General features: G+C 37.7%; 1 protein-coding gene and 1 long non-coding RNA gene across 6 annotated transcripts in view; one reads left to right on the plus strand and one right to left on the minus strand.

The window, feature by feature from the left end:
- Positions 1 to 19178, plus strand: part of LOC107708356 (retinoic acid receptor RXR-alpha-A) — a 124882-nt gene that overhangs the window by 92080 nt on the left and 13624 nt on the right. For 3 of the 5 annotated variants that reach the window (XM_016512550.1, XM_016512552.1, XM_016512553.1), the window contains 3 exons: positions 11603 to 11753; positions 12722 to 12901; positions 16695 to 16879. In XM_016512550.1, coding sequence (XP_016368036.1) covers positions 11603 to 11753; positions 12722 to 12901; positions 16695 to 16879 — 516 coding nt within the window. The remainder of the gene's footprint in view (positions 1 to 11602; positions 11754 to 12721; positions 12902 to 16694; positions 16880 to 19178) is intronic. The other 2 variants (XM_016512551.1, XM_016512554.1) reach the window with 1 other exon arrangement.
- On the minus strand, positions 16791 to 18447 carry LOC107708357 (uncharacterized). Its single transcript, XR_001636351.1, has 3 exons — positions 18340 to 18447; positions 16962 to 17090; positions 16791 to 16820 (listed from the first exon to the last, which is right to left on the minus strand). It is a non-coding gene; the product is annotated as an uncharacterized LOC107708357 (long non-coding RNA).

The following is a 19178-nucleotide window of genomic DNA, read 5'->3' on the forward strand; positions in this document are numbered from 1 at the left end:
CCTTTGCACAGCCAGCCTTGTACTCTTCTGGGTTCAAAAAACTGTCGTCCATAAAATGTGTTGCACAGATTCGAACATCTGGGTTGTGCTGTTCTGTTGTAAATAAATCTTAACCATTGATTCCTAATTGCATCGACTTCCGGAAGGCCAAATAAAGTGCTTTTGCTTTCGCACTGAAATACACAGCGTCTCCCTGACATGCTGCATCAACACACAGCGAGAATAAAAGTTACGCCTTCTTTCTTTGCGTGCACATTTGGGCGGTGTTATGCAAATCTTCGCACATCGTGACGTAGACATGTGGGGGCGTGTTAGAACGAGCCGTTTTAGGTAGGTGTGGCTGACTCTTAACTTTTATAAAGAATATCTCTTTGGATTTGAGGCTTTAGTCTTTGCAACTTTACAGATCTTCTTTATGCACCAAGAGCTTGTAACACTCCAAAGAGAAAGGAAAATTTGAAATCGCATCATATGACCCCTTTAATACATTACATATGCAGCCAATAGTTAACTTTGAGACCATATGGAGAAAAAAAGTACCCATGAGTTCTGACAAAGCGAGCACCCCTTCAGGCAAGTATTTGCTCAGCTCTGTGAAGCCTGTGGGGGGAGTAGGATAGAATACAAACTCTGGCCTTGACTGCTATGCTTTCACAGGGCCTCTAATGAGGAAAATATGTCTCTTTTGTTATTTCGCATTCAGATGTGATCCCAAGGTTTGTGGGAAGAGGGTAAAGAGAGAACAAAAATATAAAAGCGACTGATCACGTTTCAAGTTTCAGCTTTATTCACTTTCAGACTTGTCTGTTAACTCCTTCAGTGCCAGTGTGAAAATCTTAGCCAAAAATCACTGCTTTGATGCTCGGATGCATTAGAATTAGAATTTTAATTGGTTGCTAGCATGTTTTAGGCCAAAGTCAAGAGTCTCTGATATTCTCTTCTCTAGATATTACCACTATCTTGTCTTAAGTGTTATTTTATTTTTATATGGTTTTTTTTCAAAAGTGTCAAATCTCTATGATAGTCTTACCTATGCCTTTAATTTAATTTTATTTAATTTTATTTTCGAAGAGAGCAAAGTCTCTGATATTCTGATCTATATATATTACCAGTATGGTAATTTTGCTTTTGATTTTTTTTGTTTGTTTGTTTTTTTTAATTCTGATCTCTAGACATTACCATGTTTTATTTTATTTTATAAATAAGGTCTCTGTGATTTTCTGATCTCTTATTTTGTTATTTTTGTTTTTTTTATTCTGATTCTGATGTCTTGTTTTATTTTATTATTTTATTTTATTTTCAAAGAGAGTAAAGTCTGATATTCTGATCTATAGATATTACCAGTATGTTAATTTTGCTTTTGATTTTTTTTGTTTGTTTGTTTTTTTTCAATTCTGATCTCTAGACATTACCATGTTTTGTTTTATTTTATTTTATAAATAAGGTCTCTGTGATTTTCTCTTATTTTGTTCGTTTTTTATTCTGATCTTTTTTGCCTACGTCTTGTTTTATTTTATTTTATTTTATTTATGTATTAAATTGGTAAACAACATGGACTTTTTTAACTGAATGTGGGACTTCTATTCCAACAGACAGCATATTAAGCATCGTGCTTCATGCCGTCTCTGGTCAGACCGAATGGTTGGTTTGGCACTGAAGTGCGTTTACAGTACAGCTCAGTCTCTAAAACAATTAGCCCCTATTAAAGAAAGTTCAAGCAAAGTTTAGATTCAAACTGATATATTTATGAAATATGAAACACAAACATCACATTAGCAAAAGAAACTCTTATCTTGGCGACTGTTGTTAATAGGCTTTGTGCGCCAAAATGTATGCTCGCTAAGAAAGACAGAGAGCTCCCTTGAAACTTCTAACCCAAACCTGGGTGCACGGTGACTCGTCCTTTCTAACTTTTAGACTTCTTTTGAGAAAAGCACAAGTGAACTGCTCTTAAGGGTAAAACACACAGAGTGTGTGATTGGAGGAGAGAACACTTTTAAAAACAGTTGTTTCAAATGTTCTCAAAGGGGCTCAGCTTGCAGGGGATTTTCTAAAGAGGCAGAAAAGGGGATTTTGATGTTGTGCACAAAATAATTGTTTGCTGAGTGTGGAGAGATACACAATGCACATTTACTTTTACTTCACCAAAAAACTCTCAGTCTCTTCTCGCTTTCTACCTCTATCTGTGTCCTCAGACGATGTGTCCATGCGGTAGAAGCTGCAGATTTTGCCTGTTAATTGCTTCCTTGCAACCTTGATACTTGTACACAAAAGCTTTCATGGTTTATTTCTCAAGTAAAACCTTGAAATTAGTGGAGGCATTATCTGGTGAGCTCAAGGACGGCTTCTTTGCTTTGCGTTTTGTTTGCTCTGAGTGCTTGTGTTTTGCACTTGTGAAGGTGGCTTATCCCAAGGTCCAGACTGAAACTTTAGATTTTTTTAATGCATTTTCTCTTCTAGTATTTTATTTTATTTACCTCAGTTTAAAGCGTCAGAGCATTCACTTATTTTTTAATAATCAGCATTTACAAATCTCCATGTTTCGTTATGGGTTTAACAATGCAGGCACATGGCAATTGTTGCAAACACTGCGCTCCAGTGATGATTATCCACACTCGGAGATTAGCTCTGGATGCTGACAGCTGTTTCAGCTCTAGGCAATTATTCCACCATACAACATTTCTTCAGAGGAAACGGCTCTACGGTTATAATCTGTCTTGGCCCAGCACAGTCTACCAAAGCACCGACATCATGCACAGCAGGAGCCAGACAGAACGGAGCAGCGGGTATCAGATCTGCCTCGCTTTCTCTGACTTGCACGAGTTGCATGAGGCTGCAGGATAGTGGTTGGCCACTAGTGTTGTCTTGATTGCTGTGCAGATCATTTACATTTGGCCTTGGAGAGGATGATGCAGCTTGCTTGGCTTCGACAGGAAGGAGCAAACTCTCTGAACCAGATATGACATCAGTCTTATCCATACATATGGAAAGGTTTCTGGAGTGTTCATGTGTGTACATGCATGTGCGCCTGTGTGAACATAAAACACTTAGCTGTCAGCAAAGGCATCATAACCTGGCTGAATGGGATTAATGCATAGGGGTAAGAAGAAATCAAATAACGTTCACTTATTTTTGGATTAATAATAGTAAACCTACAATTTGATAATCATCTCACAAACAATTGGAAACAGTCTATTAACTCACAAAATAGATTTTTTTTTACATGTTTGTATTTCTCAGCAATGCAAAAAAATAACTTTTTTATACTAAAAAAAATATTTAAACAATATACAATTTTGTAAGATATTAAAAATTGTTTTCAGAGAATTTCTTACTTTTCTAAACTTTTTTTTTACCTAATTTCTATTGTTTATTATATATTATGTAATTCCTATTGTTATTATCTAATTGCTAATTGGTCGAGAAACAGTATTTCAATAATATTCTGTATTTCATGCATTTTCAATAAAATATAATATATATTATGTATGATATATGTGGTATATATTTACTTGTATAACATTTTTATTTATTTATTTGTGTGTTATTGTTGTTGTTGGGTTTTTTTTGAGAATTGAAAAAATGGTCTTTGCATTTTTTTACATCAATCATTTCTGTAGTGTTTGCATTATGATACGGCTCTAATGGCTGGCAGGCTTCCAAAACTGCATTGAGATGCGCCTAAATGATGCATGTTTAAGAGTTGAACACCCTGTCGAGAAGCGTTTTACTGCAAGAACCCAAATGACACCAACACTCGCCTTTAGGGCTGATATAAAACAGGGCTAACTTACTGCCGCTGACAGCCATATCCACAGGGACGGCTCCAAATGTGTCTCCCACATCGCTACTGACAGCAGCCTCTGTGAGGTCACACTCGGAGTGAGTAATGGGTGTGAAAGATCGGAGGTCAGATGTTGAGTGGGTTATCAGGCAGAGGGGATCGGCCCGGTGCCCTGCAGTGGTTAGAGATCAGGATAAAGTCGCCGTTATCAGCAGAGCTTTTCCATGCGCTGATGTACACATCCCAGTCAAGCGTGGATTGGGGTTGGAGTTTGTTGTGACGACAGGTTGACATAGAAGTCAGGCTCTGAACGTTAAATGAATGTGTCATTTGTAAAATCAGCTTAAAATAGGCATTATTAAACATCTAAGAGACGGATAAACATGCATAATTGCTTTGGTTGATTGGTTTTCTGTTTTGTTTTTGTGGTTTGGTTTGGTTTGGTTTGGTTTATTTATTTTATTTATTTATTTTTGCTTGTTTTCCCCAAAAAGAGAATATTTAAAATATTTGAACTAATTATCATTTAGGTGAAAGTTTTCAAAATCTTGAAGGAAATCAGATTGACCTAATTTACTATGAGGAATAAATAACTTGATGCTTAAATTTTAAGTGACTTGAACAAAACAATAAATTAAATCATTTATCACAATTATTCATATTACAGTCGTTTATATTAGTGACAGCCATGCTGCTTTAATGGGCACGAGCCAAAATTATTAGACTAGCATTTTCACCAGCTAAAAATGGTTTTAAGTCAGTTATTTATATCTTTTGCTGTAGTGTGTCAGTAGGAAATATCAGTTATATCAATAACAGAACAAACTGAGACAGACTAAATCCAGAAGAACTGTGGCAACGTCTCCAAGATGCTTCAAGAGACCTGTGTCAAATATAGTTTGTTATGGTTAATATAATGAATGTATGTAATTATTAATTTAACATAAATGGATTTTACTCCATTTTACTTTGGTAAAATCCCTGCATTTTATAGCTTTGAAACCTTGATTTATACATACAAGGCAAATATACTTTTGCCACAGTTAAGTAGGCATCAGATGTTCAGTATTGCTTTCATTTGAAGTTCACTCCACTTGAATGCTCTCCGGTTCGCCTCAGTGTGAAGTTGCTTTCTGGTTTTGAGAGGTGAGCATGTGTTAAAGGTTGCTGCTGCAGGATTTGGTTTACCCTTTGAAGTGTCCTTTGGAGGGAAGTCTGTTTTTCGGCTTGGTAAGATCAGCTAAGCTCCTCTAAGGTTCCAGATTTATGCTCTTATTCTTTTTGTGTGATGTGCGTCGACTTTGCCTTGCCAGATCGCCACTCGTGTGTTTCGCATCGCATAAAATGTATCCGTTCGTGGGAGCATATATGACTCCTTAAGCACCGTTCAAGTCTGAATCTTGAAACAAAAGCAGATTGATGTGATGAGAGTTTTGAACCAAGTCTAAAGTTGCAGATTGAACTTGGTGTCCATAGGGGCAAAACTTGAGCTTTCCACTAAGAAAGAAATGGACAAAACATTCTGCTAAACCATGCTAGATTATAACATTATGTTGAATGGAAATGTATGAAAAATAAAAGGGAATTCACACGTCATTCTTGCATACTTTTATGTTGTTATGCACTATGCTTTTATGATTTAGACAGATGTTTTTGACTGGTTTTGATTGTTTCAATGCTACTGGCTGTCTTGCACAGTAAGTGTTGCGTTTTTGAAATGCAGTGTCAAGTTAAAAACACATACGCTTTAAATACCTGCATTCCATTTTGTTACTTAAATGTAAGAACATCCTGCATGAACGCCTCTGAGCTTATATCATTGTGAGTGACAGATTACTGTTAAAATAGACAAAATTCGTGACAGCACAGCTCTTTTCTGTCTCTAGCTTATGCTTGACAACCAAGTGTCAACATCTGTAGCATACTTGCACAAAGGCTGGATGGATACACGGTCTTGTTGAGAAGTCGATTGGTGGCTGACGTTTAGATCTGCCACGACTTCCCTTTGTTAGTGAGTTTTTAAGGTCAAGGCTACTGTTCTTTCTCGTAAGTCAACACTCTCTGACCCTGTTATGTGTTTCACCACAGATATACAGATCTAGAGGTGCTGACAACTTGTCTCTCTCTCTTCTGCTCAGCAGCTTTGGCACATATGATAAAATAAACCATGACATACCTGTAAGAAATTCAAAGCGTAGTTCGCTTAAAATTCACTAGAAGTGATTAGGGCTGTCAAAAAAGAAATTTGAATTTCGAATATTCGTCGAATTTAAAATAAAAATCCACATTCGAATGCAAAAATGTTGCATTCAAATTTTAGGTGTGCATCAGGCAGCCTTATCAGTGGCGAATATTGATAATATGTAAGTAAAAAATTCAAATTTAGTTTTTCAGCCATTTTGACAGCCCTAGAAGAAATATTTGCTAACGCTAATGTTACTCCAAACCTATACGACTTCAATTTCTATATGGCGAATTTTTGATTTTTTTTTTATCCAATTCACAAATCAGACTCATTCCATTAAATTTTATTTGTATTGTATTCTTTAATTATTTTTTTATTTAAATTTTCCCAACTGATTCTTTATTATTATTATTATTATTTTAGTTAAACTTACTGACTCGATTCACAGTGGTTAATAGCTTTTTTGAGAACTATTTGATCTAATTCTTAAATCTTAAATACTTATTCATTTTTTTCTTATTTTATTTATTTTTATTGTATTTTTTTCTCATTTAAGTAATATTTTTCCCAATTTATTAACTTAGTTTGTTTGTTTTTTCTGTTTAGTTTAACTGACTCAGTGATCCATTTACAGTGGTTAATAGTTTTTAAAGAAACGTTTGATCTGATTCACAAATCAGAATAGTTTTGTTTTGTTTTGTTCCTTTTTTTTCACTTAATTTTTCCCAAATTATCTGTTTTTGATTTATTTAGTTCAACTTAACTTTGCTTAACAGCAAATTAGAGAAGGCTATTATAAGTGATTTGGACTTCCAAGATTTGGAATATAGAATATAGAAGTCATCTGAACATGTGTCCTTTGAACATGTGACCCCTTTGTGTCCCCTAGGTTAAAACAACAGGTTTGGAATGACATGAGAGTAAATAATTACATAGTTTTCATTTTTGAAATATTTAAATTTATTTTTAAATATTCAACCAAACATCCAATTCTAAAGCAGGGCTGTAGAATGATCTCTTGACTCCTACCAACAGTCACTTCTATGTATGTGTGTGTCTTTGTGCATGTTGTGTCTTAACTTTTGGGATGCCCCCTCCACTCCGTACAGCTTAAGTGTCACAGCACGGCTGGCTGATCATGCTGTTCTTACTCAGGGCACTTGTCAGACACCCTACCCCTCAAAGAAGAGTGTGTGATCATGTATGGGAGGGAGGATTATTCTATTTACAGTCACAGAACTGAGACTCTTTAATCCTTCTGTAACACACACACACACACACACACAAATACAGCATTGAGAGGGAGTTTGGGCAGATTGAGTTGCATGTTGAAAATAGCCATACTCTGATAGAGTCCTCTGATAGTGCAGCTCTGCATCTCATAGAGACAAACTACAGAGGTCCAGCAAAATAGACAAACAAAGGTATGAAGTGAAGAGACGGGCTCATTATAACAAAAGGTTTTGCAAGTGAAACTAACACAACGTGTGCATATGTGTGCATGAGTTGAGTGTGAGAAAAATGATGAATGAATTCATACAGTTGCACCACTTTTGCATGCAGTATTTCACCTTAAACCTGCATCTAACTGACAGCCTGCAGTTCATTGTCATGGTCATTATATTCAGCACTTCTCGCACCCCTTCTTGATTTCTATGCAAAACTCTAAATGCTACACTATATTGCTACACTATATATGCTTACACTCCCATTAACATTTATGCATTTGGCAGACACTTTTATATAAAGCGACTAGCATTGCATTCAGGGTGTGCATTTTATCAGTTCATGCACTCCCTGAGAATCGAACCCATGACTTTGACGTAGCTAATGCCACACCCTTTTATTTTATTTTATTTTATTAAAAAAATTTTTTATTATTTATAATTTTTCTGTTTTATTGGATTATTTTATTTTATTATTTAATGTTATGCATTTTATCATTTAGATTATTTTAAGAGACATTTGTTTTATTTCTTCTTGAAAGATAGAGTGATACTGTATAATCTGAGTAAAGTACACTAGATTGCAATAGTCTGCTGCTTATTTCACAACCTAAACAAAAAATGAAGAATCGTGCCATGCAGTTTTAGTTTTGCAGAGATTTTGCGGGCACATTTGCACCGTTACCTGATTTGCATAATTCCTTTAGTGAATCGGGCCCTTAATGCAGACAGCGGGTGCAAATAAATGGCTCTATCAGCGAGCTCATTCATTCTTAGTGAATTCTCCCCATGAGTATTTGTATGTGCGTAACATGAGCATGTTTAAGGTTCTCATCGGAGACACGCAGGCAGAAATTCATAACAAAAGGCATTTTATTTCTCGTAAACTGACAGCCTCAGAATAAAGTATGGCATGTGTAATTTACTGCCGCCCATCCTTTCTCTTTGCTCACTCATCATTAACACCTCTCTCCATCAGAACGGGTCGCACTGTTACGGCCCCTGCAGCCTTGACTGCCTTCAGCGTTTTTCAAGGACAATGACCATTTCTGACATCATAAATCAAGCAGAGTGGAAGTACAGGGGCTTTTGTCCGCTGCGTTTTCCTTGTTAGTTTTTTGACGGATGGAATTAATCATCATACTGAATGAAAGAGGAGCAGTTTTCAAAAGTGTTAATAATGTTCTTGACAAAGATTCATAAGCTGTGAGTGTTTTTGTTTGTTTGGATTGTCATTTCTGAGCAGTTGATCTGATTGTTTCAGCATTCTGTCTCTGTATTCAGGGCATGTTGTGGTCATGAGTGTAATGACATGGGCCGTGTCATTACTGTGTGTGTCCATGCGTGAGTTTAAGGGGTGTGTGCAGGCACGTGTGAACACGCACATGTTCTTAGGATGATGCAATCATGTACATGGATAAGGGTGGTTAACTATGTTAAGTCTTTCCACATGTGGGTGTTTCTTAAATCTGGACATTTCTATTGCTACACTGATAAATCTGAGCACTTTTTATTACTAAAACTGACAGAAAAAATTGATATTGTTTATGATAACTACCGTAATACCTTACATCATCAACAAAAGACAAAATGAATGGGATCAGTGTACAAACTACAAACTGAAAGGACATTCCAGAATCACACACAGATTCTTAATATCAAAAGAAGATCCACTGATATGCTGTTAATACCAGACTCTAGTATCCTTTAAACGTATTTTATATTACATGGCTCTGTGGATTCTGATTGGTCAGTCGCAACATTCCGAAGTATGTTATTCCTTAATAACAACCGGTAAAGGCTGATAGCACAAGGTCATCCGGGTAACTGAAATCAGCACTATATGCTTTCTAGGAACAGTTTTTGCGTTTGGTTAGCTAAGAAAATATTAAAACTCAATTCGATATTATGTGTATAATTATTAAATGATGTCATCCTGGTATCGCCAGCTCGCTCTCTTGTTTCATACAAACACAGCTGCTGCCATTTTGTGACGTTTGTTGTACACTGTAATGGATTATAAGATAACTAACAAACTGGTTGCATTTTAAGTGTTTCATCTTAATATATTTTATCGCCACAATTATTTGTGTGATGAAATGTTGTGTAATAAGTAGTATGACTGTACTGCATCCCTTAAATGTCCGTCTAGTTTGCACTTGCCGTTTGCTACCAGCTGCTTTCTTTCACAGAAGCTTTGCGTTGAAATATTTCAACTCAAATCAATATTTCATACCTAATTATTATTATTCGCGTCAGGGTCCTAATCACCCTGTCGGGGGTTGTTCTGCGATAACAGCAGACTGGATGTGCATTATCCTTAACCTTATTAAATGGTGCTTAAGTTGTCTTAGGAAATTATATTACTTTGCAAACACTTTTGAAGAACTTTTAACAGTCAAACCTGAATTAATTATAAATTGCTTGTTCATAGTTTTTCAACTTGGAAGCTGGAAACTTGCCAACCCAACCAACCAACTTTTTATTATATGAAGGTTTTTTTTTTTTCTTTAATGTAGATTTCAATATATTTTGATCTTAAAACATTTTTTAAAATGACCTAAACAAAAGTGAAATCACAAACTATTTCTTTTTTTTTTTTTTTTTTTTACAAACTATGACTACCCCCCAGTTGGACAGTAATGAACTAAATTAGAACTTTACCAATAAACTAATAAAATGAATAAAGCTTACTGTAAAGATTATCGTACTTTTACCTAGGAGAAAGGTTAAGATGAAATATGGAACTTCATGTGTGATTGAAAAAAAATCAAGGTAAATATCATTTGGACAGTATTTTTGTTGTCATTTGTATAAAATAATTGTGTGTATTTAAGTTAAGCAAAATGCTAGCTGAGAAATTAGCTTTAGCAAAACAAAGGAGTCTTCCATGCTATTTAAGAGACCTTGAAAATCTAATTTCCATTGCAGAATGCTCTTAAACACAATATATTTTGTACATTGTAGTGGGGGTACAGTAGTCTGTCTGTGTCCAGTGTCCTCTGGCTACATGGCACTCCACATAAGTCTAGCAAGTCTGCATGTCTCTTGCACTCACGTCAACACATAGCCGTTGTGTGAAGTGGGAAGTGACGATGCTCCTTTTGGTCTAAATGGGGTCTTTATCAGGCCCCTCTCTCTACTTTGACTGCTAACTGTGTTCTGGCTAAAGCATGAGAACAAGACTTTGGAGGCTCTCACATGAGTGTTTCTGTCTCGTGGCCAAGAACACGCACAGTCCCAAGGCCTTTACAAAGTCTGTGTCACGCTTTTAAGAGCCTTCCGACAAATCAGTTGTTGGTAAAGCATCTACTATAATATAAATAAAAGAGAAGAAAAGTCAAATGCATGCAAACATCACTGTTACCAATGCAGAGTGACCACGCTTCTTATCACAAGTCTTTTCACTGACTTTTCACTCCCCAAAGGCAAGATAGCGTCTGTCAGGTTTTTTTATTTAGAACAGCCTGTTGGACCCTTAGGGACAGTGGCAACACATCGGCAAATTTCATTTACACAAAACCCTTGTGTCACTAATAAAATTAAAGTGTGTAATTGAATATGAACACGTGTTGGGTGAAATGAACAGAATGTGCCTGTTATTATGATTGCTTCTTGCAAAATTGTTGCGTCATCACCTTGGAATGGTAGAATAAAATGTGCAAAAACATTGGCTCACATTGATTAATAAACATTTGTGATGAATTTAGCTGTCATTTTCACTGAAATTTAACTTTTAATGTGCTTCTCATTCAAAATACACATGTGAGAGTGAAAGAATGTCTGGACGAGGGCAGCCAGACACATTTTAGCTTGGAGAGAAAGAGAGAGAAACAGAACCACGTCTTTATTCCACTGTCCCACTAAATATTTTATTGCCGCCATTCTAGCATAGAACATGTGCACTGCTGGTGCTGGATATGAAAAAATTAGGCTAGGGACACACTCAGCATCCATTTCTTGTACTTACATTCAGAGGAAGTAGGAGAGAGAGCGTAATCAGAAGAGAGAAACCTCGGTCTTGCGGCACAAAGTCAATCTGAAATCTCAACGCTGGCCCCGTACTGAAGAAATTGACAGAAAAGTCAGAGCCTTCTGGAACTCAGGCTTTCTTTCAGTCAGGTCCTTAGAGCTGATACGTTGACATGTGTCTAAATGATATGTTGTTTGTTTGCTTATGTTTTGCAGCTGAATTCGCCCATGAACTCTGTCAGCAGCTCAGAAGATATCAAGCCGCCCCTGGGCATCAACGGTGTGATGAAGGTGCCAGCCCAGCCCTTGGGCATCCCCCTTTCCCTCACCAAACACATCTGTGCCATCTGCGGCGACCGCTCCTCAGGTACCAAAACACACTATACATGTAAACCAGTAATCCAGTCCCAAAAGTACAACATTTTGCAACCGTTGCTTGGTCAAGGCTAGTTGGGGTGGGAAAAAACTGCTTAAAAATAGTTTATAGGCTGGGTTTCTGGTCTTGGACAGTCTTTTAGCCTATTCAAGATGGTCTTTTAGAGGGGTTTTGAGCACTTCTCAGCCGGTTGCCCAGCTAAACAAGCCTAATCAGGCTGGGAGACCAGCTTAGGCTGGTTTATAAGTGCAAACAGACAGTTCAGCTTCAAATGGACACTGTTAGGCCAGTGTTGATGTACAGGGCTGGTTGGAATGGAAAAAACAGCTTAAACACCAGTCTATGCTGGTTTTCTGGTCTTAGCTGATCTTTTAGCCTGGTCAAGGTCATCTTTTGGGTGGTTTTAGAAGGGTTTTGGGCACTTTTCAACTGGTTAGTCAGCTAAACAAGCTAAGTCAGGCTGGGAAACCATCTTAAACCACCTAAGTCTGCTTAGGCTAGTGTATACATGCAAACAAAGAATCCAGCCCCAAATGCAAACTGTTGTTCTAATATTGCAATGCATGGCTGGTTGGGATGGAAGCTAGTTTTCTAGTCCATTTAAGATCCTCTTTTGGGTGGTGTTAGAGGGATTTTGGGAACTTTTTAACTAGTTGGCTAGTTAAACGAACTCAGTCAGATTGGGAAATTAGCTAAGACCAGCTTAGGCTGGTTTAAACAGTTTTTTTCAGCAGGGAAACAGTGCAATATTTTGTAAGCAGCACAGAGACAGTGTTTACACTACAAGAAGATACTTATAGTTGTCTTGGAATATTAAGCTGGGATAGAAGACGGTATGTTAACGCACTTCAGCTGAAAGGTTGTAGGTTCAAATCCCACAATCCCTGATCCATGAATTATTACTATTGTAGACCTGAACATAACTCCTTGGGCTTCTGTGTTTGCATTTTTTTCAACAGGTAAACACTACGGTGTGTACAGCTGCGAGGGGTGCAAGGGTTTCTTCAAGAGGACTGTGCGTAAGGACCTGACCTACACTTGTCGAGACAGCAAGGACTGTATTATCGACAAACGCCAGCGCAACCGCTGCCAGTACTGCCGCTATCAGAAGTGTTTGGCTATGGGCATGAAGAGAGAAGGTACAGCACATAAAGTTGAGGATAGAAGATTTTGCTTTTTCCCTCTGAAATTTTATAGCACTATTATTTTTAACTGTATATAGAAAAGTATTATATATTAAAATTTATTATATATATATATATATATATATATCTAGCTCTGCGTGTTTGTGTGTGTGCGTGTTTATAGCTTTTTTTATTTATTTTCTATCAGTTTTCTTTATATATGTATCAACTTATGATCAGTTTCAAATTCTTTTCATATATAATAGTTCATTCATGATACGTCCCCAAGCTTAAACATTTAAACAAGGTTTAAAACAACCCTAAACTGAACTCAAGTCAGTGTCTTTGCAAGCAGTCAGGCAAGTTTGGCCTCATAAATTATTATTATGGCTATAGATTGCATAGCCAACATCCAGTCCCTTTCCCAGATCTCTAGCTCTTGTTTCATGTGAGAGAGTAAATCCTTCCCCTGTAGACGAAGAGAGAGCACTGCGATCATACATGCATGACGTTTCGCTCTCACACCCACTGTCTATGACCTTAGAGCAACCTTTCGTCTCCCTTATTTTTATCATCACGGCTTCTTTCAAGGATATGATCATTTGCTTGCGTTCGTCTGTTTCTGTATCCCATAAGCTCGCGCTTTACCCCGAGGCACAGGAGACCTGGGCCACGCTCGTCCCAAAAAGAGCTGAGCGAATCTGCAGAAAAACAGGATTAAATGAATTTATGCTCTCCTTCTCTCCAGGGGAAATAAAGCTAACGTGATTTCAGCTATGGGCATGAAGAGAGAAGGTACAGCACATAAAGTTGAGGATAGAAGATTTTGCTTTTTCCCTCTGAAATTTTATAGCACTGTTCACTACACCAGCTCTCATTAAAATAAATGACTTCCAATGCTATGTAAATGCCCCTTTAGCATCCATTTGTGTTACCTGAAGTACTTAAGGACTTGGTTGAAGGAGTCCATCGTTCTTTGCACTGACTGACCTGAGCTTTCCATCGTGAGGCGAGATGTTTTTTTGTACTCGCTATTAGACACAATCTCACCTCTGTGTGACTCTAGAAGAAACATTCATATTACTTCAGTCAACCATTAAATAGTCAAGACTGCAGGTCAGCGCTTAATTAGTGCTCGCTAGACGTTCAGTCTGCCGATCAGCTCACGGTGAGACAATGGTCAACGAGTTTGTTCTGCACATGATGAGCGATGACTGTACTTAAGATTCCAGGTAGTGTACTCGCAAGATACTGAGAGAAAACAGGAACTGGCTCGTTGATGCAAGGTGGTGTGTGTGTGTGTTTTTTTTTCTCAGATAGGCTTTTTGTTGCTAAATATAGAAGACCATATTTTTTCCCAAATCATCACCTGAGGCAGAGAGAGATGAAAGAGAGGAAGAGGTGAGGGGTGGGATGTCACACTGAAGAAAATGGGGCATTAGCACTTTTTGCACACTTGTCCCCAAGAAAAGGAGACGTGAAAGTGCTTAAGCATACTAATAGAAGATTTTAGCACACAGCTGGTGGAATATTGATCTGAGAGACTATATTTTGCCCCTCAGTCAGAGAGAATAATATTGGATTTATGAGATTGAGATGAGTTTTTCAATGTTGTTTTTAGAATCATTTTGTCTGCAGAGACTCTGTTTTTAAGATTGAACCGATGAACTCCTTTTATAGCGTGCGTTGCATGCCTGTTTATATATAGACATGTTTACACGCATTATTGTTGCTAATGTGTGCTTTTTTTTTCTTAGTTTAGTGTGTCTAAAACCACTAAACCCTCTGCTATGTACAATTCCACATTCAGACAAACATAAACATTGACTATTAACTATTATTTTAGTATTCATTTAATAAAAAATTATCTAATAATTATTTGTTCCCAGGTATGTCATGAATTATATAAATAATAATTAGCTTAGTAAAATTTGAAGAATCTGTTTCAAATTATTTTTATGTAACTGTATATAGAAAAGTATTATATATTAAAATTAATTATATATATATATATATATATATATCTAGCATAGCATTAGTTCTGGCAGGTCACGTTAGTCAAGCTCGCATCAGCTGACTCTCAGGTTTCTGTATCCCATAAGCTCGCGCTTTACCCCGAGGCACAGGAGACCTGGGCCACGCTCGTCCCAAAAAGAGCTGAGCGAATCTGCAGAAAAACAGGATTAAATGAATTTATGCTCTCCTTCTCTCCAGGGGAAATAAAGCTAACGTGATTTCAGCCACTCTCACCTCTCTCTGACTCCTGGAGAAGTATTTTGCCCTTGGGCTGACCTCCAGACAGCACTTTTTCCGTAAAGCAGAATCCCCCCCGTTTCGGAACCCCTCCACCACCGCGATGCCTCTGTGATTCACTGTTGAGGAAAATAGTTGAAGGGTTAGGGAAAAGAGAACGTTTAGTGTTTGTGTGTTTGAATGTGCTGTGAATAGGGACTGGGTTTGGAGTCTTTTGGATGAACTGTGCTCGGCACATACGCACTAACCACAGGGGCTTGGATTGTGGTTAATACAGCTCTGGCCACAGTCAGACTGAGTGACTGTTCAACACTAACCACTTCCTGTTTCTCTGAGCTGATCAAATGTCTGATCTGTTAAAGCTTGTTGGAGGAAGCCACAGAGACAAGAAACATGTTACAAAACATCTCATTTTGTCTAACAACCAAATTGTAAATAAAATCATTAGCAGTAATTGGTTGTAGAAACATACTTATAGGGATAGTTCACCCAAAAATGTAAATTCTGTCATTAATTACTCACCCTCATGTCATTCCAAACCTGTAAGACCTTTGTTCATCTTCGGAACACAAATTAAGATATTTTTGATGCATTCCGAGAGCTCTCTGACCCTCCCATAGACAGCAAGGATCCTTACACGATCAAGGCTCAGAAATGTAGCAAGGAGATCGTTAAAATAATCTATGTGACATCAGTGGTTCAATCATAATATTATGAAGCTACGAGAATGCTTTTTGTGCGCAAAGAAAACAAAAATAACGACTTTATTCAACAATTTGTCTCCTCGGCGTCACCCTATAGCGCCATTTTGGAGAGTATCACATACGTAAACAACATATGCAATGTATGTACATGGATACGTTGTTTACGTTCAGATCAAAGCGTAAAAACAACGTAAACAGTGTATCCGCGTACAGTGCTGCTGACACGGAACAGCGTACGTTGTTTACAGAAGTGATACTCTCCAAAATGGTGCTCTAGGGTGACACAGAGGAGACGAATTGTTGAATAAAGTTATTTTTGTTTTCTTTGCGCACAAGAAGTATTTTCGTAGCTTCGTAATATTACAGTTGAACCACTGATGTCACATAAATTATTTTAACGATCTCCTTGCTGTCCAGGGAGGGTCAGAGAGCTCTCGCAATGCATCAAAAATATCTTAATTTGTGTTCGAAGATGAACAAAGGTCTTGCAGATTTGGAACGACATGAGGGTGAGTAATTAATGACAGAATTTTCATTTCTGGGTGAACTATCCCTTTAATACAAGTCAGTATTGTCCCAATAATATTAATAATACAATACTTCAGCAAAGTAATAATATAAGCCAATTGTTTATTTTTCCATAATATCCTGCATTCTCTCATGTAGTTATAAATAGGTTTTTATACTTGAAAATAAATTATATTTGCAAGAGGATAATCATATTTGAGAGTCCATTATTTTTTGGGGTCAATGAGTATAAAAACCTGTGGTTTAATTTGTTGGCATCAGCTTGATATCAGTGTTTATGTGTGTTGAATTCTTGATTGACCAACTGTAGTGACCGTGACTAGTATTATTACATACAGCCGTCCAGGAGGAGCGCCAGCGAGCCAAGGACCGCTACGAGAACGAGGTGGAGTCGACCAGCAGTGCGAACGAAGACATGCCTGTGGAGAAGATCCTGGAGGCGGAGCTTGCTGTGGAGCCCAAGACGGAGACTTACATTGAAACCAATGTACCGATGCCCTCGGATTCAGTAAGTGACATCGCTTCATCTTTGTCCTCTGAAAAGCCTGGGAAACCAACCTCAGGTTTACTGTACAAGCCAAAAAAAAAACCTGTATACAGACCCTTGAGATACATTGAAGAACTGTTTTGTGTGATGGAGCTTTGAAGTAGTGGTTGCCTCTTGCTGCTCATGCAAGAAACTCTCTCTGTCCCCAAATAGTTGTCTTTTTTCTTTTGTTCTGTCAATAAAGAGTAGCAAAACATTTAATAATCAAACAATCAAGAAGTGAGGGATACGAAGAACATCGAATGCTGAGGTTCTATGTAAATCTGCAGGGTCAGATTTAATCTGGGCCTAGTTAGAAAAACAACATTTAAGAACCCCCAGAGCTAAGATGTCTTCAGCCATATGTTGTGGTGCCCTGCTTGACGGCACTTCTCTGTCTCTACTTGTTTTGGTGTAATGCGAGTGATTTAGCTTGTTGATGGCCGTGTTTGGACGTACGTGATGTCATAGTACACGTCTCCCGGGAAAGACTCCGTTTTCTCAGATTACTGCATTGTTTGAAAACAACTCATTCATCTATTAGTTCTGCTCATTCTCTTTGTTCTGATGCTGTTCTTTATCTGTCGGCTCCCTTTTGAATTGCAAAGCAAGTAATTTTGCTTATTAGCTTCGTTTCTGTTTGACTTCTATTAAGACTGATGAATTCTCATATTCCCTCTGTTTCTTATATGTTCTGGCCACTGTATTGAAAGGTATAGGTAGGTCTGGAAAGGATTGGATAGAGTGGAATTGAATTTGCGTTTTCTGCAATTTTGAAGACAGTGCCTGTGTTCCAATTCAGAGGCTGCATTTGAAGACTGAATGCATCATAGCAGTACGACAAAGGCTGTCCAAGTTCCAAGGCTCCTTCAAATGCAGCCTTGAAATGCGTCCTTCATTTCCCAGGCCATGAAGGATACTACAGATGGATCCTTCGCAGCCCCGACTATCCCAAGATTCATTGCGTGCCAGTAGCTAGTGTTTTTTTTTTTTGAGAGAGAGAGAGAATGCTGTTACACTTTTACTGCACAGTTATTCTTCTAGTTATTTATCTATAGTGACTAATGAATCAGAAGTCTCACACTTTCTCATTCTGCACTGGAAAATAATGTGGATGTCATTTTTGTCATTAATAATTCTTTTGACCACAATCATGTGTAGTGACAATCTAATATCGTGACAGGCCTATCACCACTAACCATCGCCGAGTCCACCTTCTTACAGCTCCGTATATTGGTGCATGTGTGTTTGTCTATCATTCGAACTTTAACTGTTTAAATGTGTGCTAACCGCTAAGCTATAATTCCAACTTTGAGGCTCAGTGTGTCGGAGCACGTATGTTAACCACTCGGCTACGCATCCAACTTCTTAATCTGTTTTAATGGAGTTTTGGTTGGTTATTCCCTGAGAGAAGCAGAGCAAGATAAAGTTGTTGAATTTACCTGTGTGCTGTGAAGTCTCCCTCCCTCGTCTAGTCACCATGACAAATCAGCACCACTAAAGTGATCATTGGCTCCACTTTCCAGCATTGTTTGAATAATGAAATACTCTGACAGTCCCCGGGAGCTTTCAGCCTGCCGTCAGCCTCTGAGGAGAGTTTTCTCATACAGGAAGAGTGGTAGAACAGGAGGAGGATAGAGAAGGAGAGAGAGAGAGAGTTTGGGCGGTTGAGTGCGTCTTTTGGGACTGCTCTGTACCGAAGCGAAAATGTTCTGGAAGCTGTTATGTGAGTAAATGGGGGTTATTTCTGGAAGATGAAGATGTGTGGGAACAGAGGACCGACGTTTGGGGAAAGGTAGCGAGACGAGGGAGAGCATAAGGCCTGTCATGAGGGAGAAGCTGCCAGGCTTTACATTAGAAAGCACTCAGTCTTTGATTCGCTATCTTGGTTGGGTTTGTCACTCTGTATCTCCAGTAGGGGGCTCGTTTTTTGTGAGAGTAGGGGCGAACCAAGGTTATTATTGCTTTGCGGTATTATTCATATTGTTCATTATTGTGTTTAGCTTTGCGATCAAAGTAGTTATTTTTAAAATATTTTCTTTCTTTTTTTACATTTCAGCTTTTAGTTTCAGGAATAGTTTTTATTCTATGGACATATTTCTGTTTGTTTTTTTGTATAGTGTATATATAATTGTAATTTAAGGAATCGGTTGAAAAAAAATAACATTGTTAGAGTTTAGATTGACATTTAAAATAACCAAGATCTTTGTGTAAAGAAGTACTGTGGTTTTATATATATATGTATGTATGTATGTATAATTTATTATTATAGTATGTATGC

This window comes from Sinocyclocheilus rhinocerous, unplaced genomic scaffold (assembly GCF_001515625.1).
Source record: "Sinocyclocheilus rhinocerous isolate Xijiao unplaced genomic scaffold, SAMN03320098_v1.1 scaffold1136, whole genome shotgun sequence".
NCBI classification, from domain to species: domain Eukaryota; kingdom Metazoa; phylum Chordata; class Actinopteri; order Cypriniformes; family Cyprinidae; genus Sinocyclocheilus; species Sinocyclocheilus rhinocerous.